At 37.6% G+C, this 25,202-nt stretch overlaps 1 protein-coding gene across 1 annotated transcript in view; it reads right to left on the bottom strand.

The window, feature by feature from the left end:
* ca16b (carbonic anhydrase XVI b) overlaps positions 1 to 25,202 on the bottom strand; it is a 149,480-nt gene that overhangs the window by 94,937 nt on the left and 29,341 nt on the right. The window contains exon 2 of the mRNA XM_087801891.1: positions 23,156 to 23,236. Within this exon, the coding sequence (XP_087658017.1) occupies positions 23,156 to 23,236 (81 nt within the window). The remainder of the gene's footprint in view (positions 1 to 23,155; positions 23,237 to 25,202) is intronic.

Below are 25,202 nucleotides of genomic sequence, written 5' to 3'. Positions count from 1 at the left end.
GCAGTCAGAAGATTTGCAAAACTAAATGAACAAACGCAGTGAATAGTTGATGTTAATTGTAAAGTAACATCAACTATTTATTTTACACAAAGTTTATTGAAATATAAACCAACTATTTATGGTAAAAATAAAAAACATGATTTGAAAGACCAAAAAAATTATTAATAAAAAAAAAAAAATCTTAGTCATGACCACAATTAGGACCAGAGACCGAAAGAGAACCTGATACCCTCAAGACCAAGGCGAAACAAAAGACCACAAACTATAGTCTTTGAGACAAAGACTGCTCTGGAGAACTACAACACTTGTGAAGCCATTAGAAAATGAGTCGATACAACTTGGATTCAGACCTTCACACCCATCACGCCCAAATTGGCATCAGATTCTTCCCATTGTGTTACCAGCCAAGATAACAAATAAAGTCCCTGAACGAAACACTGGCAGTTAATTATCACATCTCAGAGTCGCAAAAATCCACCTTCTACGGTTCAAGACAAATATACAAATAAACGTTGATGCAAACAGTGACGCGGACCAGGAACAAAGTGTGTGTTACATCAATGGGTGTGTGTCAAATTATGCGTCAGGCACAGACTCCCTGCTACAGAATAATGGTGCGATCGCGCCTCTGTTATCTCCGTTAATCCATTATTTCTGTTCCAGAACCATCTTATTAATTATTATATAGCTGAGTTGTCATTTAAGTGCAGTTAGCAAACTTTTAATGCACTTTTTAACTTAATGACTTTGTTTCCACTTATTACATTTTCTGTGGGAATAAAAAAAAAGGGTATAATTAACATTAGTATTGAGATTTAAAACTGATAAACATGATAATCTGCCGATTCCTAATGGAGACTTTTTTTTAGAGTTTGCGTTTCCCATTTCCTTCTTGACATTCCGGTTTCTTCCCACAGCAACACAAAAATATATATTTGATCCTTAATTCTATTTAAATGATTACATTTTGGTTGTTTTTAATGCTTCAATCATATTTATCCATAACGTAGGATTCATGACATTTTGAATGGAGACTGGCCTCTCGCAAATAATAAACATATGAAACAAAAGCTTCTGTAAAAAGGCCTTCCTCATGGTACGGAACTTTTTGTAGCCCTCTTCCTTCTCACAGCGGTCCACAGATTATTTTTACAGACTGGGGGATGTTGTACTTATGGAGGGGCCAACACCCACAGACAGGAAGCCACAGTTTCTATGAAAGTCCACGAGATGGAAGCAGATAGCGTCGAGGGAAAACAGTATTTTGGCTACGGCTTATTCTGCCGGTCAATTAGACTCTGATGCCTGTATGATTTAGAACTTCCTGTACCTGCTTTCTATGTGTGCGAAACACAATGACCTCTGATTAAAGATTGAACCGTTTGAAGGCTGTGGCGCCGGTTCTTATCAGATGACCACGGCGCAAAATTGAGCAGAGCCACATGAAATCAAAGTCCCACTCTCACATTAAACTGATTTTTTGTTATTTTTGTACTTTTCGGAAACTGATAACTGTACTTTTCCTTCTACAAAAAGGTTTAGTCCCAACATCCGCTTCCAGCAGACACACTTTTTTTTTTAAGATTTCTTTTTAGTGTAGGAATCTTAAAAGCTGCTTAACAATAACAACATCTTGTTCTATTAATTTAGTGTAGACTTAATGTGCGGAGGTTGACTATGAGGTCATTCTAATTGTCATCAAATTAGATCGGACTGAAAGTACCAGTGATATAATGGACCTAATCATGAAGGTTCTGCCGGTATAAAAGTTTGTTGTGTTGGTGGAACAATGGTAGTTAGTAGTTTCAATTCACATTTTGTCTTTAAAGTAGCAAAAAGTTACATTTTTACCTTTTTTGTTTCACATTTTCTGCAAAGATTGGTTTCATACTTGTTTGTTTTTTTGTATTAAAATAAAACTACTGAACATTTCGGACAGCGAAACCTCAAAGATCCCAGACAACATGTTAGAACTATGAATAAATAGTTGACATTTAATGTTATTGTATCGTCCAAAAAGTTTGACATGTGGAATTTGAACGGTAAAAGCGTAAAAATCCACTTGCGTGTGGCACTACTTGATGCCTTAGACACGTTTTAATGGCACATCGTACAAAATATCTGTTGGTTCCATATTATGAGAAAAATGTGGGAAGCTCCTGTGACACAAACAGTCACACAGAGACGGTCTACAGTTGGGGTCCCCAAACTTTTTCCTGTGAGGGCCACGCAACTTTTTCCTTATCTGATGGGGGGGCAAGGTCAGTTTAGACGTAAAAATGTATTGATGACAGAACCTTTTTGGGTTCTTCATGGATTACAAAAAGTCAGGAAATAAACAACACTTTATGAAATAAACAACAACCAAATAACCCTCTCTTGGTTCTTCATGAAAAAAAGTCCATGGAAAATTAAGTTTCTGTTGTACCGTACACATTTTGGCCCTAAAATTTTTACATCTTTAAAAAAAAAGGTATAAATAATTTGCGTTTATCGTCCTACCCTGACACGGGAGCCGCGGAAATATAATTAAAGGGCCGCATGTGGCCCCCGGGCTGCACTTATACTGTCGGTCCTCGAGGAAATCATCTGTTATTAATGACTCAAATGTTTATACAAAGCTTTAAAGCTGGAGTCGCAGGAGTGGCGACAGAAGTGAGTCAGGGAGCTTTGGTAGAATTTTAATTCAGGCGGTTTACAAAAAAAAAAACCCTGTGACTCAGGGTGATCGCCGTCCCCTGAACTGACGCCACTCCAGGAATACACTTGGGCCATTGCCAGAGGACGATATGAATGAACCAAAATAAAAAATGCCAAGTAGGAAATCATTTCAACAGCCGGTCTTTTTGAACAACCAGATTAATTTGAGCTTCTTAGAAGCAGAGTGTCCTGTTAAGAAAGTCCTTAGCTTTGGAATTTCAAAGGGGAGATCGTAAGAAAAATCACGTCCTGGTTTACGGAGACAGAAATGGGTTTTTCTGAGGGCAAGTGACTAGTGTCACACTCGGAGATAAGGTGATCAATCATTTGCCACGAGAGTCAGAGAAGACACTCTGCATCTCCACGAAGAAAGGAGTAATTTATTTCAGAATCTCTGAAGTTCACCTGGGCCCCTTCTTGTGGATGCTTTAGAAAAATAGAAAATCTCAGACGGTATGAGATTATTTGGCAAACAGGGCCAGGACAGGAAGACACTGTTTTCCCACTGACTTCAACAGGGTCTTCAGTCAGGGCTGACCGAATTAGTACCGCGAACAAAAGTCCGGGAATTCCTGATTAAAATGTCCCTCTACGTCATGGGAACCATTAAGTGGTTAAAGATTAATTCCATCGTTAACTACTTCAAACTAAACCACATCCCCGAGCACACCGACACCATTAGCCGGTACAATCATGGGGACTGTTGTTCCACAGTCTTCCTCCCTAAGTAGCCATTACTCTTGTACGTTGCATTTCTTCTGCAGGCTAAGCAGAGACAAAACAAGCACATTTCCAGTGCAAGTGCTCTTATAATTTAGAATCCAGACAGGAATCGATATTTTTTCCTGTTACACTGTAAACAAGAGATACTGGTGTATTGTAAGCAGACATCTGGAATTGAGGACGGATGTCAGAGTTAATGCAATCATCTGTTCCCGCTCTTTAACATCTGCAAGGAACTACATGGATATATAACTCCAATGCACACCTACCTGTTTCTTCCCAACAAAACCTCCGATTGGTGTATTTAATTTTATGTTTTAAAGGGTAGGTTTAGGTTAATGATAATATTCGATAAAGGTACTGATGCCGATATCTTCACTTCGGTTCATGACTGATCCTTCTTTTGATTCAAATGTTTAAGAATCTATTATAACAAAGAGAAAATGACATTACAGATAGTACAAATATTGAAGTTAATTCTTCTGCTTTGGTATTTCACATTCGATCACGCGTCAGTACTACAAAATAACTTAAGTTCTATACCCACCCCGGTCTCTTCCTTTTAGTACATTTTCCCCTGGACTCTACTTATTTAATTAATCAACTATTTTGTTTCACCACACCAAAACTATTCAGCAAATTTATACTATCACATTATTTAAGTTTTACGTTACCCCGTTTTACGTTAATCAGTTTTACTCTAACCCTAACCCATAAATCATAAAATAAATTTGTATTACACAAAAGCACTAGTGCACATTTCTAAATATACTTTTGTTTTCTTTCAATTTATTTTAATAAACCGAATTAAACCTGTTCAACTCGTTAGCATAAAAGCTAACTTACCAATAGAACAAGCATTTTGGGTCGTAGAGCATTCGGATACCGGCAACCGCAACAATGAGTTTATTTTCCACTTCTAATAAACTCAGACATCACAGTGGTCTGGGTTCTGATTTGCTAACAAAGTCCTAAATTGTCGCTAAAGTCCCGACTTTGAAACTTTAGCTTTGGAGGACGCCGGTGTCGCGACCGTCATCATGGAGGAATGAGTTGTTGCGCCGTGCTTGTTATGAAGTAATGCTAAGAATTAAATGTAAAAATTAAGATCTGAAAATTCATAAGTGCTTTACTTTTATAACTTGTTTCCTGCCTCGACTGTGATGTGACCCAGATAAAATCGATAACATAACAGCAATCCTACCTATCTTTGAGGTGCACGAAAAACGGGTTGCACCCACTTTTCTTGCAAGTCCTATGTTTGTATTTGATTCTCATTTTCCGGGCTGAAAAAAAAAGCTATTGGATCCAGTGTTAAGCTAACAAATCTACACGTCTATCTCTTCCCTGGTCTGCTGCATCTCTACACTCCACAAGTAAACCATTTAGGTGTGAACCTGCCTTAAGTGATCATCCTCAGGTCTATGAAAACTTAACCAGATTTGGGATCAAATTGGGAGGCTAATCCCATTTCCTGGAGCTTGTACACTTTGATTGCTTATGAAGCGGACGACAATACCCAATTTTCTTGACGCATGGCGGCTCCACAACACGATACGCCTTCAGTGAACAATCACAAATTAAACTAATAGATAAACTACTTCCGGACACAGAGTTGTTTTTTTTCTCCCTCTAATTTATTTAACTCATCAAGAGAAATACGGCAGATTACCAAAGTCGGTGGAAGGTGATCGGGTTCTGTTAAATTGCTAAATGTCAGCGTGATTCATCACAGGAAATTAAGATGCATCTCCCCTAGCAGAGAAACCGAAGAAGCCATATTGGCACATCTGCCAGGGATCCACCCCTGAAAAAGATGAATGGACCAATTCTGGCTCAGCCAAACTCTTTGGAATAACCGGGATAGCTCAGCACAAAAAAAGCATATGCTATGATTTGTGTTTTGACGCCTTCCCAAGAGGGATGCCACCCATCTGCCCCACTAAAGGTTCCACTTAGTATATGAACTAAAGTACAGCCTGGGTGGTGCTCGAGATGCTGAAGATTATGTGAGGAAAATGCACTGAAATCATATAAAAGTTACATTTAAATACCAAAATACATCATGAAATCCTTATAGGAATGTATTCCAGCTTTGATTTATACTTGTGTAGCATTAAGTTCATGCTTAAAAGGTTTTAAAATAAATACACGGCTTGAATTGATGTGTATGCTTGCCTTGGTAGGGTACAGTGAGGAAACATTAGCCCTCCTTAAAGGAATAGTTAGGCCAGATATTTTATTTTGAGTCAGAAATATATGTTCATATGAGGGTTTTAAAAAACACTTTTTTATTCACTTTTTGGACCGAGAGGACACACTTAAAAACATTCAAATACCTCCATACTGTAAAATCCCTCTTGTACTCAGATACACACAACATAAATTGTTCTATATTTTAAGCTTGTTTGTAGCAGAAGCTACAAGTCAAAAAAGCTATACAGACAAGAAACACAGAAATATATCGCGTGAGCTTCCAGTGTAGACAGTAGACACTCAAAACTTGATCATGTGTGGATGTTACTGAAGAAAAACTGACAAAGGATGTGCATTAGATTAACTTGTAACTTCTTCTTTTGCACTAAAGAATGACTTGTTTTTTTCAATAACAAAACAACAAAAAATAAAAAAACTAATCACCCAATATTTTTTCTATGTGTAATTTAATTTTCTTTACACCAGACCAATCTACATAGTAAGTAAGTAATTTGTATTTATACAGCGCTTTTCCAGACCAGGCTCACTAAGCGCTTAAATAATCAAAACAAGTATATACTTTAAAGGTCAAGATAACACTGAGAACAACACAGGAGTTCCAGAAAATCAAGGAAAAGCCTGAACAAATAGAAACGTCTTAAGATGTTTCTTGAAAAAGTCAGTAGACTCCATCAAGCGCAAAGAGAGAGGAAGATCGTTCCAAAGCTTAGGAGCAACAGCCTGGAAGGATTTCTCTCCTCTAGTCCTGAACCGTGTGCGAGGAACCATCAGTAGATTCTGATCCACAGACCTCAGAGCCCGAGCTGGGATGTAAGGCTGGATCAGATCACTGATGTAAGGAGGAGCCTGACCATGAATAGCTCTGAAAGTAAGAATCAGAATTTTAAAGTTGATCCTGAAAGAAACCGGAAGCCAGTGAAGAGTTTGAAGGATCGGAGAAATGTGAGTTCCTCTACTTGAGCGGGTCAGAATTCTCGCTGCAGAGTTCTGAATCAACTGCAGGCGAGACAGCTTCTTCTTGTTAATACATGAAAATAAACTGTTACAATAGTCCAGGGGAGAAGACACAAACGCATGGATTATAAACTGCAGATCATGTTGTTACAACATTTTCCTAAATTTAGAGATTTTTCTTAGTTGAAGGAAACAGTTTCTGGTCAGTTATCTACAGTGTTGAACAAGAGACATGTCTTTATCAAATACAACACCCAGGTTTCTCAGGCTCAGTTTGACAGACTGACCTAAGTCACCCAAGTACTGACTCAACCCTGGAACCTTATCATCAGGAGCAATCACCAGAGTTTCAGTTTTGTCCACATTATTGAAAATTGTTTTGATTGTTTAAGCACTTTGTGACCCTGGTCTGGAAAAGCGCTATACAAATAAAAATGACTTACTTACTTACTTACATTTAGCTGTAAAGTGTTTTCACTCAGCCATTGTTTGATTTTTTTAGCAAACAATTGACCAAGCTGTTCAGCCTCTGGGCCTCAGTTGGATCAAAAGAGCAGTAGAGCTGGATGTCATCAGCAAAAATGTGATAAGAAATATCAGGAAATCTCTGAATGATTTTACCGAGGGAGTCAAGTACAGCAAAAACAAGGACCCACATCAGAACCTTGAGGGACTCCACACAACAGATCTGCCGATTCAGACCTTATTTGATTGGCAGATACACTAAAACTGCGTCCAGAAAGGTATGATGAGAACCATTGTAATACAGTCCCACTTCATCCCTCAGTCTTCTCAGCAGGATCTGGTGATCAACTGTGTCAAAGGCTGAGGACAGATCCAAGAGAACCAGAACAGTGGATTTACCCGAGTCAGTCGACATCATGATGTCACTGGACACTTTCAGTAAGGCTGTCTCCGTAGAGTGATGTTTTTTACGGAAGCCAGACTGAAACTTATCATGAATGTTGCTCTGATCCAGAAACAAAGACAGCTGCTCAGACACCACCTTCTCCAAGATCTTGGACAAGAAAGGGAGCTTAGAAATAGGTCTAAAATTACTGAGGTCAGTCAGGTGGCATGTTTAAATGCATTGGGAAAAACCCCTGTGGAAAGGGAGAGGTTCACCATATTGGTAACCCAGGGGCCAATTACATCAAATACTTTGATAAAAAGCCTACAAGGAAGGAGGTCATCTGAGCAAGAGGAGGGTTTCATCTTGTTCACTAGTGCCGAAATATCACCCAAAGATACAGCACTGAAGGAAGACCAAGAGGAGGAGAGGGGCTCAGAGACAGTAGGGGTTCCAAACAAAGGGGGAGAGATTCTCTTGGATCAATTTAATTTTGTCAATGAAAAATCTCAACAATGCATTGCTGTCAGCTTCACAGAAGACAGGCGTGATTTAATGAGCAGGAGACACGAGAGAATGAATCGTGTCAAACAACACTTTCGGGTTTTTCTTATTTGCTGCTACCAATTTTCTGATGTAATCAGAACCAGCAGTTTCCACCATCCCACCGTTTTTTCAGAATTTTCAAGTTCGGACGGTAGATTGATACACAATAGAAAGGTCTTGTAGAACCAACCAAGACCATCTGAGACTCAAAAGAAGTGAATTCCAGTGTCTGAATCACTTTGCTAGAACAACTCTTCCTATAAACTGTAGCAAGACCTCCCCCACGACCAGAGAGGCGAGGCTCCCTACTGGACAGAGTTCGTTCAGATGAATAAATTCTTCCTCTCTCTGCCAAGTCTCAGATGACATAATAAATCCAAATAAACTCTTGTGAAAAGATCATTAAGAATAAAGGATTCATTAGTAATGGAGCGAACATTCAGAAGTTCTACATTCAGCACCGATGACGTCACTGACGACGCCGCGTCACTGACAGGCGCGCAGAGCGAGATCTTTTGAAGCGAACAGCAGCAGTCAGGTGGGTGACAGCTGTCACTCACGTTCAACTCTGTTGTAAAAGCCGAATTAAAGAGAGGAAATGAAAATATCTTACCACCTTTCGTTGAGGTCTGGGCAGACGGCAGCGTTGACGTGTCGTCACACTCTTCAGTGAGAGGAACGTCGATCAAACATGGATGACGTTCGATGACCTCAGAGTTCTTCAGAGCGATCGCGACTGCGCATCTCATCCTGACCTGTACTCCAGACCTAGTTGATTGCTTGTGGAAATCGCCCGGTACCCGAGAGATCAAACGATATTCCACAGAGTCCGAGTCGACAGAGTCTTGAGACATATCTTTAGTGATATGAGCATAATATCCAGACAAATAGTCGTTAAAACAACTGTTTTTGGCAATTATTGCAGGAGCTCTCGTCCGTAGCAGCCGATCAAAGGCTTACCGGAAGCGGTTGTACATAGTATAAAGACTTATATACAGTTAAATGTATTAAAAAACAAGCCACTTAAAAGGTTAAGTAAGCTGTAAGTTATCATGTCAGTTTTTTAAAGAGAAAAAAATAAAAAGTATATCCCAACCTAGACTGTATTTATAGCGACTGTATTATTTTTCAACTTATTTTAACTAGTTCAACTCTAGATCTTTTTTTCCTCAAAATTATTTGAAGGAAAAGAATGTGGCCCCTGAGGAAGTTTAATTGCCCTCCTCCGTCTCAATCAATGTGTTTTTATTTCTAAACTGAAGGGTCCACTTGGAAAATTAAAAAACAAAAAAAATCTATTATTTGTTTTTGTTTGTGTCCTACAAACATTTGTCTTGTCAACAGTGATTGTTAGGTTAACGCAAACGTACTATGTATTCATTTCAAGCATAGGAATGATCTCCAGTGAATTTGTGTGTCTTCATGTCTCACTAGAATACCCAGCAACCCCCAGGAGGTGGCGATTCTACCGTCCCACTATTGATCCCTGGAACAAACACCAACCACCTTTTACTCACATGATGTATTGCTTCTTTACAGATTTGGTCATCTCCATAAATTGTGTATCGATTACATATTTATCACTGACACGTGTGTTAGCATTAGCATACGACGGCGCTGACTGACTCGTAAAAAGCGAGTTGACCTATTTGCTAAGATCCGTCCTCCGAGTAAACAAGCGACACCGTCTGCAGCCACATATCAGCAGACTACAAAAATGTTAATTTTTAAGCAGCGAAAATACTTTTTAGACTTGACGGAACTCGGAATGGGAAAAATCATAGCTTGCTCCGGGAGTCGTCATTTAAATAAACAGCAGTTCAATAAAGACGGCTGACAGATAGTACTGACGTGTTCCTACAGCTGAGTCGCTAATATGACAAGATGAGTCTTTTCAAAAGGTACTATTTTTACATGCCGCTGCAAAAATAACCAATGGAGGCTTGTGATATTAAAATCAGGCTCTTTGTGTTTTCGACGGAGTCAAAAAGTGGATCTGCCGATACTCTCGCTGCACAGCGCGCTAATGGAAATCATGATTTACATTTATGGAAAACAACACAATAAAGGAGCTTAATATGAAGGCCCTGAGACCACAAAAGACTGTCCCTTTGAAGCCGAGGGAGACGAAGACGCACGTATTTTAGTGTTTTTTTCAGGTCTAATTACCATACGTTTGGTTCTCGATTTTTCTTTTTTTTTCTTGTTTTTATTTGGAAAATGACATACATTTTAGCTCTTTTTTAAAACTTTGATCTTTCAATTTACAGTACATGTGTTGTTATAATGCAGCTCTGGCATGTTATATATGTTTTTATTATTGATCAACGTAGTTTCTGAAGGATTATTGTGAGGGTAGTAAATAAGAAGTAAAGTCGACACCTTGCTCAGTGAACTCCTTTATGCGTGTATTGATGGGTTCATATATTTTTTTTTAATACTACATACATACTTTTTAATTTCTTATGGTTTTTCAATGTATGCATTAATTTCATTTTATAGTTTTTTACGGCACAAACTAACATGACTTTGAAGATTGTTTATCCTTATTTCAACTATACAAGGTTTCCATTTGAGCAATTTTCTTTTTTTCTTTATTTATCTTCTTCTTTTTTTTTTTTGAATACACTTTTAATTGTAGATTGGACTCTGGCTATTCCAAAAAGCCAGAACAATTGACCGAGTATGAAATCGTGCATAATTCAAATTGTGAATTTCTCTGATTTTAAAGTCATAAATTCACTGCAAAACTATCTAACGATACTGTATAATAAAGTCAAAATTACAATTCAAGACAGCGCAGAGAAGATTTTGTTAAAGAAGTTCTTCCGCTTTTCCGATGAATTGGGTCTCCAAATGGCTGATATCTATAAGGCAAGAGGCGGGACACCCTGAAAATGCAGCCGGTGTAACTTCCTTTTTGGTCCGCCCTGCTATTTTGGTCCGGGCACTTCCTATGTGAAGACATCACAACATCTTTTAAAAAGCTTTTTTATAAGTAAACGAAACTTCAATTGAGTGATAAAATGAAACTTTTAACCAACAATGGCACAGGTCCAAGGCTACATGTGACGACGCCACTGATTGGGTAAAATCCACGAGACAGACGGACGGATGCCTGGAAAATGATTTTACGAACTTGGGCTCACCTGATTATAAATTGCACCTTCAATCAATGGTCTATTTTAGAACTGTTTCATAAATAGGGCGCACCGAATTATAAGGCAGATAGAATAAAAGATACAGTCAAACGTTTGACTGGGGTTGCTTTATGCATCAACTAGATAAAGCTGTGCTAAAGGGAATGTCAACAAAACAGTTTGATAAAGTCAAACTTCATTAAGCGTTCTGACAACTCCTTTCACTCCCATGGTAACGATGTTGAAATGCAGCAGCGCGCGAGACTTGTGTTGTGAGCAGACAAATGTTGAGTGAGCAGCAGTGAAGTTGAGCGCATGTATGACAGCTAGAGCGCGCGTGTATGACATGTTGTACGCACACGTATGACTGATTGAGCGAGTGTTTTTGAGTATTCAACAACCAAGGCACACTCGCTGAAATCAGTGGCAGTAATCTGACCCCATAGGCGTCCGCCATAATGTGACGTACATTGTAAATCCCACCCAATGACGTAATCCCGCCCACAGCGTGTCGGCTCAGTCGGCGCAGAGTCATGAAAGTGTAAACAAGTCACCCACCAGGTAAGTTTGCCCTAAACTGGAAGCGAACCCAAAACCATATTGCTTTACCTCTAGTTTTAGATGTGAATTTAGATCCCTCAAATTTGATCAATAACTCTTTTAATGCAGATTAAATTGTTATTTATTTCATCTTTAAAATGTTATTTCCATGACCAGAAGTCATCATTTTCATTTCCCTCGCGATCCCACGTAGTCCCCGAGCTCTGCTTAGGAGTCAAGTGGTTGTTGTGTACGGAAAAAGTCCGGAGAGCTTAATCCCACTCTGCAAGGCTGAACTTCTTCTTCTCCTTCTCCTCGGTACCATGACAACATTACATCGCTCACTTTCCCTCCGGGCGGCCGTCAGAGGGTGTAAAAGCCACACGAGACAAAATACACCTCCTTCCCATGCACTCGGCCAAATTGAGGTTGTATGAATCATAAATTCAAGCATGTCAGACCAAACAAACCCCAGAGTCACATTTTGAAACTGACCCAGAAACATGAGCGCGGTGTATCACTCCACTCCAGCAGACCCGCGTCGAGGCGGGAGAGGCCGCAGAAGCTTCCAGAGAAAACGCATCTGCAGATTTGAAACTCCACCGCAGAGATGACGACCAGCGAGTTACCGTGGTTCTTTGTTTGTAATCCCCCAAGTACTAATTAAGTTGGATCAACAAAGCAATTGATTGAAAATGACACCTCATTCTCTTCATTATGTGAGACATGAGTGGAAAGTGGATCATTGCTAATGATCACAGTCAACCTCAGTGAGGTGGAATTAAACAGTCCGACTAAGGGGGGGTATAAGCCACATGAAGGAGAGAATCAAAGCTTTGCTCAACGGCTCCATCATCTTGTCACATCCGTTTCAATCCCAGCAACGGTGGCGACGTTTCATTAAAGACACGGCGCCACAAAACGTACTCGTGAGTCTCGCAGAAATGACAATTAAACACACAGTGTGAGGCGACGTGAGAGGACAGCCTTAATGAACGCACGTTTCAAATGTTGAATAAATAAAGATGAAGGCATCAAATTCGATTTTTAGAACCGCCGACTGAAACCTGCCTTTGTCTGAAGAAAAAGAAGAAAATAACCTGAATGGAAAATAGCAAATAACCCATACAACCCCTTACTTGGTATGTAATAAATATGGTTAGAATTTGTATGGGGGTCTTCTGCCCTTTTCTTCCGCCCCCTACAATTAACAAAAGGTGCTGAAATTCTGGAGATAAATGACATGCATTATGATGTATAAATATGGTTTAAATTTTGTGGAAATTGGACATATTCGAATGTTCTATCCACCCTTGGCGCCCCAATACAATTGACAAAATCGGATGGAATTCTAAAAATATTTTTTAATGGATTACGATACATATATATGGTTTGAATTAAATAAAAATTGCAACTATTTTAATTTTCATGGGGGTCTTCTGCCCTGTTTTACCCCCCCCTTTACAATTAACAAAAGACAGGGAAATTCTGAAGATATGTGATAAATTTTGTTGAAATTGGAAATTGAATTTTTTTTCATGGGGACGGGGTCTTCTGAACCCTAAAAGTTTACAAAACGAGGAGAAGTTCTAGAAAAATATGTGTAGTACATTGTGGCATGTACATTTATACATAGATGATTTAAATTCAATCAAAATTGGACATATTTGATCACTGTGGTCTTCTGCCCCCTTTTCTTGCCCCCTTAAAATAACAAAATTAACAGAAATTAGAAAAATATGTGTTATGCATTTTGACATGCCCTTTATATATATATAAAGATCGTTTAAATGTTATCATTTCATGGGGGTCTTCTGCCCCCCTTTTCTGCCCCCTTATAATTAACAAAAGGAACAAAAATTCGGAAGATATTTGTTATGCATTATGACATATAAATATATACTGTATACGAGAGAGAGATGGTTTAAAAGTTATCATTTCATGGGGGTCTTCTGCCCCCCTATCGGCCCCCTTGCAATGAACACAAGGAGCAGACATTATGTAAATCTTTGTAATACATTTTGATATATATGGTTTCAATTTCATTACATTGGACACATTTATATTTCAGATGGCAAGAAAAGGCGTACAAATGTCAAATGTAGTGATGCACTTCTTTATTCTACCGGGTATGCCACATTACTAGACGAACACACACACACACCTACACGCACACACACACACACAGAGTATGCTTGAAATAACCAAATCAAACTCCACCGTTCAGGTCACTGGTATCAAGGATCGTAAGAGCCTCTCAAAAGGAAGTCGAGACATCAGTGAGATAAGGATTCCAGTTCCGACAGCTGTGTTCTTGGTATGCGCCGTGAAAGACAAGAGCTCCACACAACGTTCACTGCTTCAAAAACACGCGTCTTGCCGTGTCCAAGTCTTCCTTCAGAACTATGTTAACAGCGTGTTTGATGTGACATCAGCAAGAGAGAGGCATGAAGTGGCGGCAGCATGACACGGGTTTGTCCGAGGCTAATCTTGATGAAGTCCATGAATAAGAAATGGGCGTCAGCAGCTTCACAAAGGATGACATGATGCAAACCTTGCAATTTTATTTGGATTTCCCTTTGTTGTCCACAGTTAGGTGGGTCGAGAGTTAAAATCCTAATCAAGTCTCTTGCCTTTTAATCTATTTTAATAAGTCATTACGCCGTTCCTGTGGAAGGGGGGACTTGCTTGTTGGTGCGGCCTATAGGGGGAGCTGTTGCGTTCTACTTTGGTGGAGTAGTCAAGACTATAGACTTTTCAGACGTACGACAAAAGAAATGTTTGCGACTCACTTTGAAAAATGTCAGGTACCACAGATTTATTTTAATACTTTCTACATACTAGGTATGGAGATTCACCGATTGGCATACATACAAATATTATGGTTGTGGCTGAATCGGCAGATTCAAGTTGAATGGGATTCAGTTTGTGAGATGCATCGGCTCTAGCCTCTTAGCGTCATAAAACACAATGGTAACATCGATTTCCGAGGCACCCTGAAAACACCTTTGTGTCCTGAGACACTCACAGAGAAGTTAAGAAGCAACAAACCTGAACAAAGATGGAGGCATATGAAAAGACTCACGGGTCAAATTTCGTGAAGAAAAGGGACTTGTATCGCGTCGTATCGTCAGGGGATTTCAGTAAATAACATTATCGTATAGCTGGCAGTTTATCAAAAGTATCGAACATTGGCCTTAGAGAGATATACACTTCCATACTACATACTAAATAAGAACATTTCAAGATTAGGCAGAAGATTAGATCCAGTAGTTCCAATTTCAAAATATATTTTCAATATATTTAGAACCTTTTGCCAATTGTAAGATTAACCCTTTTCTATCATCCCCCTTTATTCAGAGTTTTTTGTGTTATTTGATTTTCAATTTTATTTTTTATATCAGTTATACGATGGGTATTTCATCCGTTAAAAAACAAGAAGCATCATATTGTTTTTTGTATAGATAAAAAGTACATTTATTGTTGCATCACTGCATAAGAACTCACATTTCTCCGATCCTTAAAACTCTTCACTGGCTTCCAGTTTCTTTCAGGATCAACTTTATAATTCTGGTTACTGTCAGATATATTCATGGTCAGGCTCCTCCTTACATCAATGATCTGATCAAGCCTTACACCCCAGCTCAGGCTCTGAGGTCTGTGGATCAGAATCTACTGATGGTTCCTCGCACACGGTTCAGGACCAGAGGAGAGAAATACTTCAAGGCTGTTGCTCTTAAGCTTTGGAACGATCTTCCTCTCCCTTTGCGCTTGATGGATCTACTGACTCCTTTAAGAAACATCTTAAGACGCTTTTATTTGTTTAGGCTTTTCCTTGATTTTCTGGAACTCCTGTTGTGTTATCAGTTTTATCTTGACATATAAAGTATATACTTTATTGAATATTGTTTTGATTGTTAAAGCGCTTTGTGACCCTGGTCTGGAAAAGCGCTATACATTGTTTTCATACTTAAAGAAAACGTCAAAGACGAGGTACTACAGATGTATTTCCTTAGACAATCATACACTTTACGAGGTTTATTTATTATGATACTTACTTTCCATGTGAACCAATTATATATCAAATGTTTTCGGTCGGTCCCACGTTTCATTAAATTTTGCTGCAAATAAACATGTAAGCGCGGAGGCTCGTACATGATAGGAAATTGTTTTTCAAGGTTTATAATTTCTAATCGTTTTACTCGATCAAATTCAAATGTGTACGAGAGAGAAAGTACATATGATGGAAGCAAATGCCATCGGACATTGTACCGCGGGAAAAAAAAAGACTTGAAATGGTATGGGTTTTCAAATTCACCGATACTTTTTGCATTCCGAATTCTTTTCAATTTAAAATTCAGTTTGTTATGGATTCAATGTAAATAAATATTCAGTGTAAACAATTTAATGAATTATTTTTAATTAAAAAAAAAAATTGTAAAGAAATTACAAATAAAGGAGGAAATACAAGACAAATTTAAGAGAAAAATACGGTAGGAGGACAGAAGAGAGTAAATTCAGTTGGATTACAGTTCCGTACAATTAATGAAAGGAGCTGAAATTTGGAAACCATCCTTATTTAATATGTATTAATTTGTTGAAATTGGACATATTTGCATTTTGTAGGTAAAAAAGATTAAATGTAAATAAAATAATTTCAAGAAATATGCTGTAAAATAATTCAGTGTTAACATCCCACACATATGATGGTTACCCATGGTTGACTCCTACTTCCTGTGACCTGGCAGCGTAACCTGATGACGTGGATCAGTTACTTGTTACACTGATTCTCATGTTGAATTTTATACACTCATTTTATTTGAACACATATTGAATTCAACACAGAATTTATTCATGCATTGAAAAGAATATGGACGACAAATTTATCTTACGAATTTGAATTTTTTTGAAAATAATACGATCAAAGTTCAATGGTACACATTTACTTCCATAGAAAGCCTTTGGAATAAATGATTGTTATAAATCCTACATTGAAGTGATATCATACATCAGAACTGAGGATTTATTGTATTCTTAAGTCCTTCTTTTTTTCTCCAGGCTTCTTTTTCCGATGTTGTAGTTATTTAATGAAGGACTGCAGCTTTGCAATCTTTTGTTTGCGCAGCATCCAACTGTCAATATGTGCCCCCAGACGAGGGACAAACTTAACGCTTGATGAAAAGGGATTTCCAGGACAAGATTGGAAAAATGTTGTTTGTACACTTGTGTTTGAGTCTCGACATGGTTCTTTGGTGTGTTTAATTCTCAAAAATATGTACGAAGCTCAACAGAGTTGCTATGCCCTGTGTATGTTACGTTCAAACTGTTGAATCCAACACAATCTGTGCATCTCTTTTGTCTACACGAGTCCAGAGAAAATGACTTTAATAACCATTTAGCAGCGAAGGCTCACCCGTCAATCATCTATTCACAGCCATAGTGGCTTATTATTGTTCCAAGGCGGTGGACGATTCTGTGTTGCCTCTTTTTTTTCGGAGGACAAACAGACAGCTGGCTTGAGTGGCAAGAATTAGGCTCTTCAAACGAGTCCCAACGCTAAAACCCAAACATTCCTTTTGCGATGTATTTATAAACCACTTCACTATCAACATTTAACACATCAGAACTGTTGCTAAGTGCAGTGAAAAGAAGATAATTGCTGTGCACGAACAGCTGAAATATGAATACATTCATTTGCATAGAGTTTTTTAAGCGGTGGATTCCGAGAGTGGGTCATGAGAGGACAGTTTCTGGTACATTTATTAGCCTCTGGGGTTTTAACTTCTTTGTGCGGTTTGATCTCACATCTCCATGCAGGGAAAATAACTGTGTGCTTTTAGAACAAGCACTCGCTTTATTATGTAAATTATAATGTATAAAGTTTTGTGGGGAGGTTGTTTTTTTTCGTACCTGTACCACAACTAATGAACAGCAGTTTTATAATTCTCTTTGTGATCCAAGACTCACTCCATGATGCCTAAAAGCAGATCCTTGGAGAAACATTGTATGTGATGAAGAAAGTAGGAACTCTTATACCTCTGGTTATTATTGTTATAATACGGTTAGGAATGTGGATCTGCAAATAGATAACTTGATTTATAAATCGAGACACAGTTCCGCCATCACAACAAGTGATACATTTACAGACAAATCCTGTTTAGACATACACTAATGGTAACCACGGCAGGACAGGGCAAAAGTAGTCTTAGTTTTGAGATCTGTGTACATGTATTCGATATTAAACATTCATAAATTGAGTTGCGCAACATTCGTAAATTATGCATTTGTGGGTCACGGTACAAATACACAAATTTATGTAAAACCTTTAAGGAATTTGTGACTGTATTGAAGCATTAGTATCCCCTTATTATACACAGCATGCTTATAAATAGTCATCTTGCATATACATTTATATAGCCTATAGATCTATATTTATGTAGATGGATTCGTTCATGAATAAGAGATATGTTTAATAAATCATGTCAATATAATCTTGAACTGTATATCTGTTACAGTATATTCTGGTGTTTTTGGAATCCTGAGCCAGATTCGTAGACAATGTTTGTTTTGTAAACATCAGAAAATCGTATAATTTTCAAACACAATCAAAACATTTTAAGAGGCAATCCAACAATTCTAAGATTAAATCAAACAATTCTGAGATGAAATCAAGCAATTCTGAGATAAAATCAAATAATTCAGAAGATCTAATCAAACAATTCTTAGATTAAACCAAACAATTCTAAAATAAAATCAAACAATTCCAAGATCTAACCAAACAATTCTTAGGTTAAATCAAACAATTCTAAGATTAAATAAAACAATTCTAAGATGAAATCAAACAATTCTAAGATTAAATCAAACAATTCTAAAATGAAATTAAACAATTCTGAGATCAAATCAAACAATTCTGAAATGAAATCAAACAATTCTGAGATAAAATCAAACAATTCTGAGATAAAATCAAACAATTCTGAAATGAAATCAAACAATTCTGAGATAAAATCAAACAATTCTGAAATGAAATCAAACAATTCTGAGACAAAATCAAACAATTCTGAAATGAAATCAAACAATTCTGAGATAAATTCAAACAATTCTGAAATGAAATCAAACAATTCTGAGATGAAATCAAATAATTCTAAGATGAAATCAAACAATTCTGAGTTTAAATCAAACAATTCTGAAATGAAATCAAACAATTCTAAGATGAAATCAAACAATTCTAAGATTAAATCAAACAATTCTAAGATTAAATAAAACAAAGTTCAAACGAATACCACAGACGCCGTGATTAAAAGTGAAAATTATTTTCTGCTCTGCCAAAGCAGAAAACAGAAATCATCCTTCAAAAAAAAGGTCACAGTCCAGTCAAAGCTGTCCATCCTTAAGATGCAACCTCAACAGCTGTTAGAAGTTTAGATGCACGTCAGACTGACGTCTGACTAAATGCGTCTCTCTGTTGAAACTATCATCGAAATATTGTTTCTCTCTTTAGATCGTTACAATGAATTTCAAGATTCAACAGATGGTATCTTTCTGGTCTGAAATATGGGTGAAACAAATACACATTCATCAAGAAATAGATAGTAATCTAAATGATGGCTGTCAAAGGAATGTCATTAAAGGTAGGGTAGGTAATGTTGTGCTTGGAACTCTTATTCTCACACTGCCCGACATAGAAGGGGCCACAACAGATACAGTAATTATTATAAGGGGCCGTCAAGAAGAGCTAAAATATGATGGGACGACTTGGAAAGAAAAAGCAAGTAACCAAAAAAAACTCATTTTTGATAAACCTTTTGTATAAAAGAAACTGATAGAAAATACATTTCTAAATATGATCTCAATATTCACTCAACTCATCGTGAGAAATATTCACAAGAATTACAATTACAAAAAATACTTTATAAAATTGTTAGTTTCTATGTGATATTTGACCTCATAAAGGGCCGCACAAATACAGTCTTACGGCCGCTTGTGGCCCCCGAGGCTGCACTTTTTTCATCTCTATTAAATCCTATTCACAACAAGTATTTTAATGCTATGAAATTATTTTAAGGCAATATTACTAATGCGATCACATTATTTAAAGCTTTCTTAAATGTGTCCTTATTTGTGTTTTTTTCTGTGTTTCTCTAAAAGTAACTGCAGTTGGTCTTTTATTACGAAATTACATCTCATTTTTCTTCCTTGTATTAGTATATTTATACCCTTTAATTGATTTAATTTTCAGGAGAACACTGGAGCTCTAGAAATATTCGATAGCCTCAGTCCTCGAGTGAACGTTCCGTCCTCGCGGAGCTGGAAAAATAGGACAGTGAAATGATTTAACCGAGTTTGACAAGGACCAAATGGCGACGAGTCGGACACGTTTCAGAACCTCTTTTAGAGCGTTCCTGTTCAAGGAAGGATAAGCTGTGAACTGAAGACACGTTCCTGCACTTCCCAAAAAACAAAGAGCTGCGATGCAATTGGACAGAAGAATTTTGGCTGGTGTGGTGCGTCACAGTGTCTGCCGGGCGGAATGATTCAGACCATTTTCTTCTTGATCTAGATGCGTCACAGTTTAGAGCCGGTATCAACCATCGTTAGTATCATGATAAAATCCAATTGTACGTTTTAATCTTCTTTTTTTTTTTCTTTTAATTTTTACATTTTTTCAAATGTAACATTGGGCTTGTTTTCAACATCTTAATGTAGTCTTGTGTTGACTTTAGGTATACTCACTAATGAAGTTTCTAACCCAAGGTTAAGAAATTCAAAATCTTCACACATAATTTACTTTGATTTAAATGTAATAAAATGAACAAGGAATTTCAAAGTAGAATGAAGTAGGAGTTGTATCGCAAATGAGGTACCAAACAAAATAAAAGAGAAACGGTCATTAGGGCCACTTTAGAAAAGCGAGAGGGATGCCTGCGGCCCCCGGGTCATACACGTATTTTCTAACCTTTAACAACAACACAAACCTATTCCTAAAATAACTGAAACTCTTAAAGGTCAATCTGTCCCTTTTTAATCCTTCAAATCGCAGAACCTTCCATTTACCGTCAAAACACTTTTTTCAAAAAAGCACTTACAGTACTTGAAAGTCAAATCAACCTTCAAGAAAAAATGCCGGGGTGAAAAAAAGAGAGTGTCTACTTGAAGCATAACTACTCTTAAAACTTTGATTCCTGCAAACTTGAATTGCTTTAACTGATTTGTATTCCCGAGGATTGAGGCTTATACAGTATTTCCCCCCGAGTTCAAGTACTTCCTTGGTGTGAACGTTTCCTACGCCACAATGGCCTTAAAAGAGCAAAGAAAAATGTTTTTCTTTTTCTCCACTGGTTTCTGTTTTTAGCCCCTCAGAACCCGCTGAGGACAATTGTACCGAGACTCTCTGGCTCATCTAGTCAGGTACTTTTATCAAAAGCGCACAACCCTCCCTATTCCCTAAGGTCGGCCAGATTTGCAATGAGGTCTCAGGTGTGAATACTTGTACTTCTTGAATATAAATCAGCTCCAAAAAAAAAAATAAGGCACATACGTCCTTGTTAGAACTGTAACCGACTAGAACAGATTGATGATCCGTGTTCAGTGCTAATGAATAAGTTAAATTAAGTTAACTAACCTGTGTCGTTGTACTGAATAGTTAGCTCAGTATTGTGTATTTAACCCGCTGACACGCGAGGAACCTACGATAATTAATTATTCGAGGTCAAGTCTATGTCACGATTTTTTCCAAAACATTCAAATGTATTTAAAAGGGTTGAAAAACAGTGACTGATAAATATGTATTTGGTTTTCGCTTGAAAATCATTAAAAAAGGTTTTTAGAAACAACACAAGTGATGTTCAATTACAGTAAGTTTGTTGAAATGTCATCAGATAGATAGAATACATATATAAAAAAAAAAAAAATTAATCATTAGAACCTTGTTAGACAATTTTTGTTGGTTTGTTTTTTCCTTAGTTAAACTTAGACATCTCAAGCTGGCAAGTTCGCACACATTATTTATGTGTTCTTTTAGGTACATGGATAGTGTTAGTTAAGATAACTTTTTGAACCCTGTAACGCAAAATCGAAAATACAAAATAATAATCTGAATAATTTCATAAAATAGAATAAAGACATATTAAACCTGATATTGTACCTAATTTTCTTTTTTTTTTATCTTTACGATCAAATAAATTACATTTTTAAAACAACAAAAAGTGCTTTTGAATCATAAAATATGTCTTAATGTCAACATACTGTTTAAAAAATAATAATAATAAAGGGAAATATTCCTTTTTTTCTGAAATTGTTATGTTTATTTTTATATAGCTTGTTTGCTCTTTCTTATTAAAATTGAAATGTATGCGTGTACAAAAATCATGATTTATTCTCTTTCTATATTTCAACACCATAATACTTATATAGTGTATTTAAAAAAATAAAAAACTGTGTTCACGTTTGTTTTCTCCAAGTCCAAAAACATACAGGGGTTGATTGACAAATCGTCCTTATGCGTGTGACCATAACACACTGGCGACTGTTGCCTCACACCCGAAGTAGCTGGGACTAAATGAATTAAATGAAAATAAATGAATTGTCGTTGTTTCAAGTGACATCACAGACAGCATATGACATCACAATGTTCGCACAGAAATAGTTTATCTTCTCTTTTAGGTACTTTGATAGTCTCAGTTAAGATTACCCGTAGCACCCTGTAACGCTAAATCGTCAAAATAAAAAAAAGTCAAGGATATTTTTTACTGAATTTCAAATGTACTGTTCTACTTAATTTCAATTGTTTGTCTATTTATTTAGCTTAAAAATCATGAAAGAATATATATTTTAAACAACAAAAACACTGTTGAATTGCAAATGTACTAAATGTTCATCTTTTACACTTTATTTTGTTTTATTGTTTGTTTTTAATAAAATATGTTTTGCAGTCAAATGTTATCTAGGTGTCAACAGAGTGACGTCGGCCATCTTGTTTGCGGCTCTCAGACAAATTCTCTGAAGAGCCAGAGCAGGTCTCGTACACGAGCGGGAGGCGACTGTGTCTTTCTTCATTTGCCTTCTCACTTTCGGTTTGTACCTCGACTCTAAAGCTCTTCTTCAGAGCAGCATCGTGGTCTTCCTGCTCTCAGGACCAGCACCTCCTCAGCCTCCCCTCCTTCAAGGTAGCTTTTCCCAGCAGCTCATAAGACTTCCTGGCTTTGTCTGAAACGTGGACGGCGGACACCAGCCGTCTGTACCTGCAGCTCACGCTGAGGCCCGGCAGGCGGAGAAGGGGGCGGGACTGGTGGTCTCATTACCTCTAAGTGGAGCTTTTCTCTCCAATTAGCTCCACTTTTTACACCAACATCTCTCCAATTTCCCGCTGTGACCAAAACTCGTCTTGTGAGTCTCATCATCGCCATTCTTTTTTCAGGCGGGATCGAAATCCGGGACGACGCGCGGTGGGATTTTTTTGTTGTTGTTGGTTTGAAGACGTGGAACTTACCTGAATACGACCAGTAGGGGTCGACGGCGGCTCTCCTGCCTCTCATCTGCAGCCTGGGGTCGTCATGCTGGACGTGATCGACTGTGGGACGAGACAGACAGATTTAGGAAAAAGTTAGTTTAGAAAGTTTTAACTATCTGTTAACATCAGGTCAGCTACATAAAAATGTATACACTTTAGTATCGCAAATCTGTATTTTGGATACCGTATAAAAATATATCTTTTATGGTATATATTTAAATTAATTGCGTACAATTTTGCATAACACATTTTATTTATAAATAACATTCAAATATTTTTGTGTTGGAATTTAACTTCCAGCCACTAGATGGCAGCAGTCATTATGTCCTCTGCAACTAAAGGAACAATTAAATCCTTGATGACTGAGGACGAGAGGATAAAGGTGTGCGCTTTCGACTCCAGCAGCTTTTAAAGTTGATGTAAAGTTTTACTGACAGTGACAAATCACAAGCTTTAAACATACAAGAAGTACATAATTTCAGTCATACATAAGTTTTTATTGTTCTTGTACAGGAATTTAAAGTTTCATTAAACATTTTAAAATATAATACTGCTTCGAAGATATAATATAATCATACGAGACATACATTTTGACAGGTTTTTGAATGACATGCACCAGATTAAATTTGGTTCAAGGTCACCAAGTAAAGAAAACTACAGAATTAATACATAAGGCATAGTGACGACTTCTGAGAATATTAAATGATGTTAAGTGTGCTTTTATGTTCGAAAAAAAGATGAAATTAGGTCATTTTATTGATCTGGGTCTGATAACTACTAGAAGGGGTTTACTGTAATGGGATTAAATGGTTGTTGAATGGAGAGAGAACCTTCTGTGTGTTACCTGTCACAGGTCGGTTACACATGTAGGAAAAATGTAAATGTTGACATCCCATAATCGTGATACAAAGCCAATACACACCCCTAAGATACACAAGCGGGTTGTTGATCAGAAAAACAAAAGATTTCAACAGAAGACACTTCCTGTTGCTTTAACAGTAGAAAAAGAATAACGTTCCTCCTCTGGTGCGCCGGGACTGTGGATTGTTAATAAAATCCCCTAAAGACTCGGTTATAGATGGCACACACAGGAACACAAACAAACCCTGCGAGCGTACACAACAAAAAAAAACAAAAAAACAACAACACTTGGCAACGATTGCATCACGCTAGGAGAAGATTAAGAAAAGTTAAAAGTCAACGCACCACAAACGTTTTTAATGTTGGGGATGCGACATGGCTGGAGTCTAGTTCTAGTTAGACAAGCGTGTGTGTGTGTGTCGGTAGTCGACACACTGAAGGAAGTGTTGCGAGATCACGGGCGGCATCATCTTTGATCAGAGAACATAGGCGACAGCACCATGTCAACGCTTTACACTCTGCCAGACGTCCCCCCGGGGGCCAAGGATTACAGACACAGCGTCGCGGTCGCCTCGGCGCCCGAAGCCAGGATGTGCTGCACTTCCTCATATATATATATATTGCATTAAGACAATCGAGGTGACATTTATGAACAGCTCCGAGATTCCCCGACTCGGGCTAAATTAATTGTAGCGTACTTGGAAGAGTTATAAAACAAAATGTTTGAAGGCTCAAAATCCACTCCTGCGTTTTTGTTCAAAGCCCCTCCGGTCAGTTAAATCATCAACCTGGCCATTAGGCTCAGCTATTTGTGTCACTATATCACACTGAACAAGAAGGCGAGAGCCCACGAGGGCCCTTAAAACAAAACAGGCTAACAATAAAAGCAGAAGCGTTTAGCTTGAATTGGTCATTCGAGGCTTCGCAAAACCACTTCCTCCTCTCACCTTCTCTCCGCAAAAGGTTTTCAACGACAAAATTAATTCGCCCGTTGTGCTACACAATGGTTTTTTAAAACACAAAAAAATGGTGATAAATACAGTAAGACATTGACTTGGTTTAACAGACTGCATTGCGTTCATGAATCTTTACAGACACTTTATATACAAATATAGACAAAACGACGTCATTCCAATGTCCTTTTAAAATGTTTTTTTTAAAACCA

The sequence above is a fragment of the Callionymus lyra genome, chromosome 10 (assembly GCF_982586985.1).
Source record: "Callionymus lyra chromosome 10, fCalLyr1.hap1.1, whole genome shotgun sequence".
NCBI lineage: Eukaryota > Metazoa > Chordata > Actinopteri > Syngnathiformes > Callionymidae > Callionymus > Callionymus lyra.
This window is presented reverse-complemented; position numbering and strand designations above follow the sequence as displayed.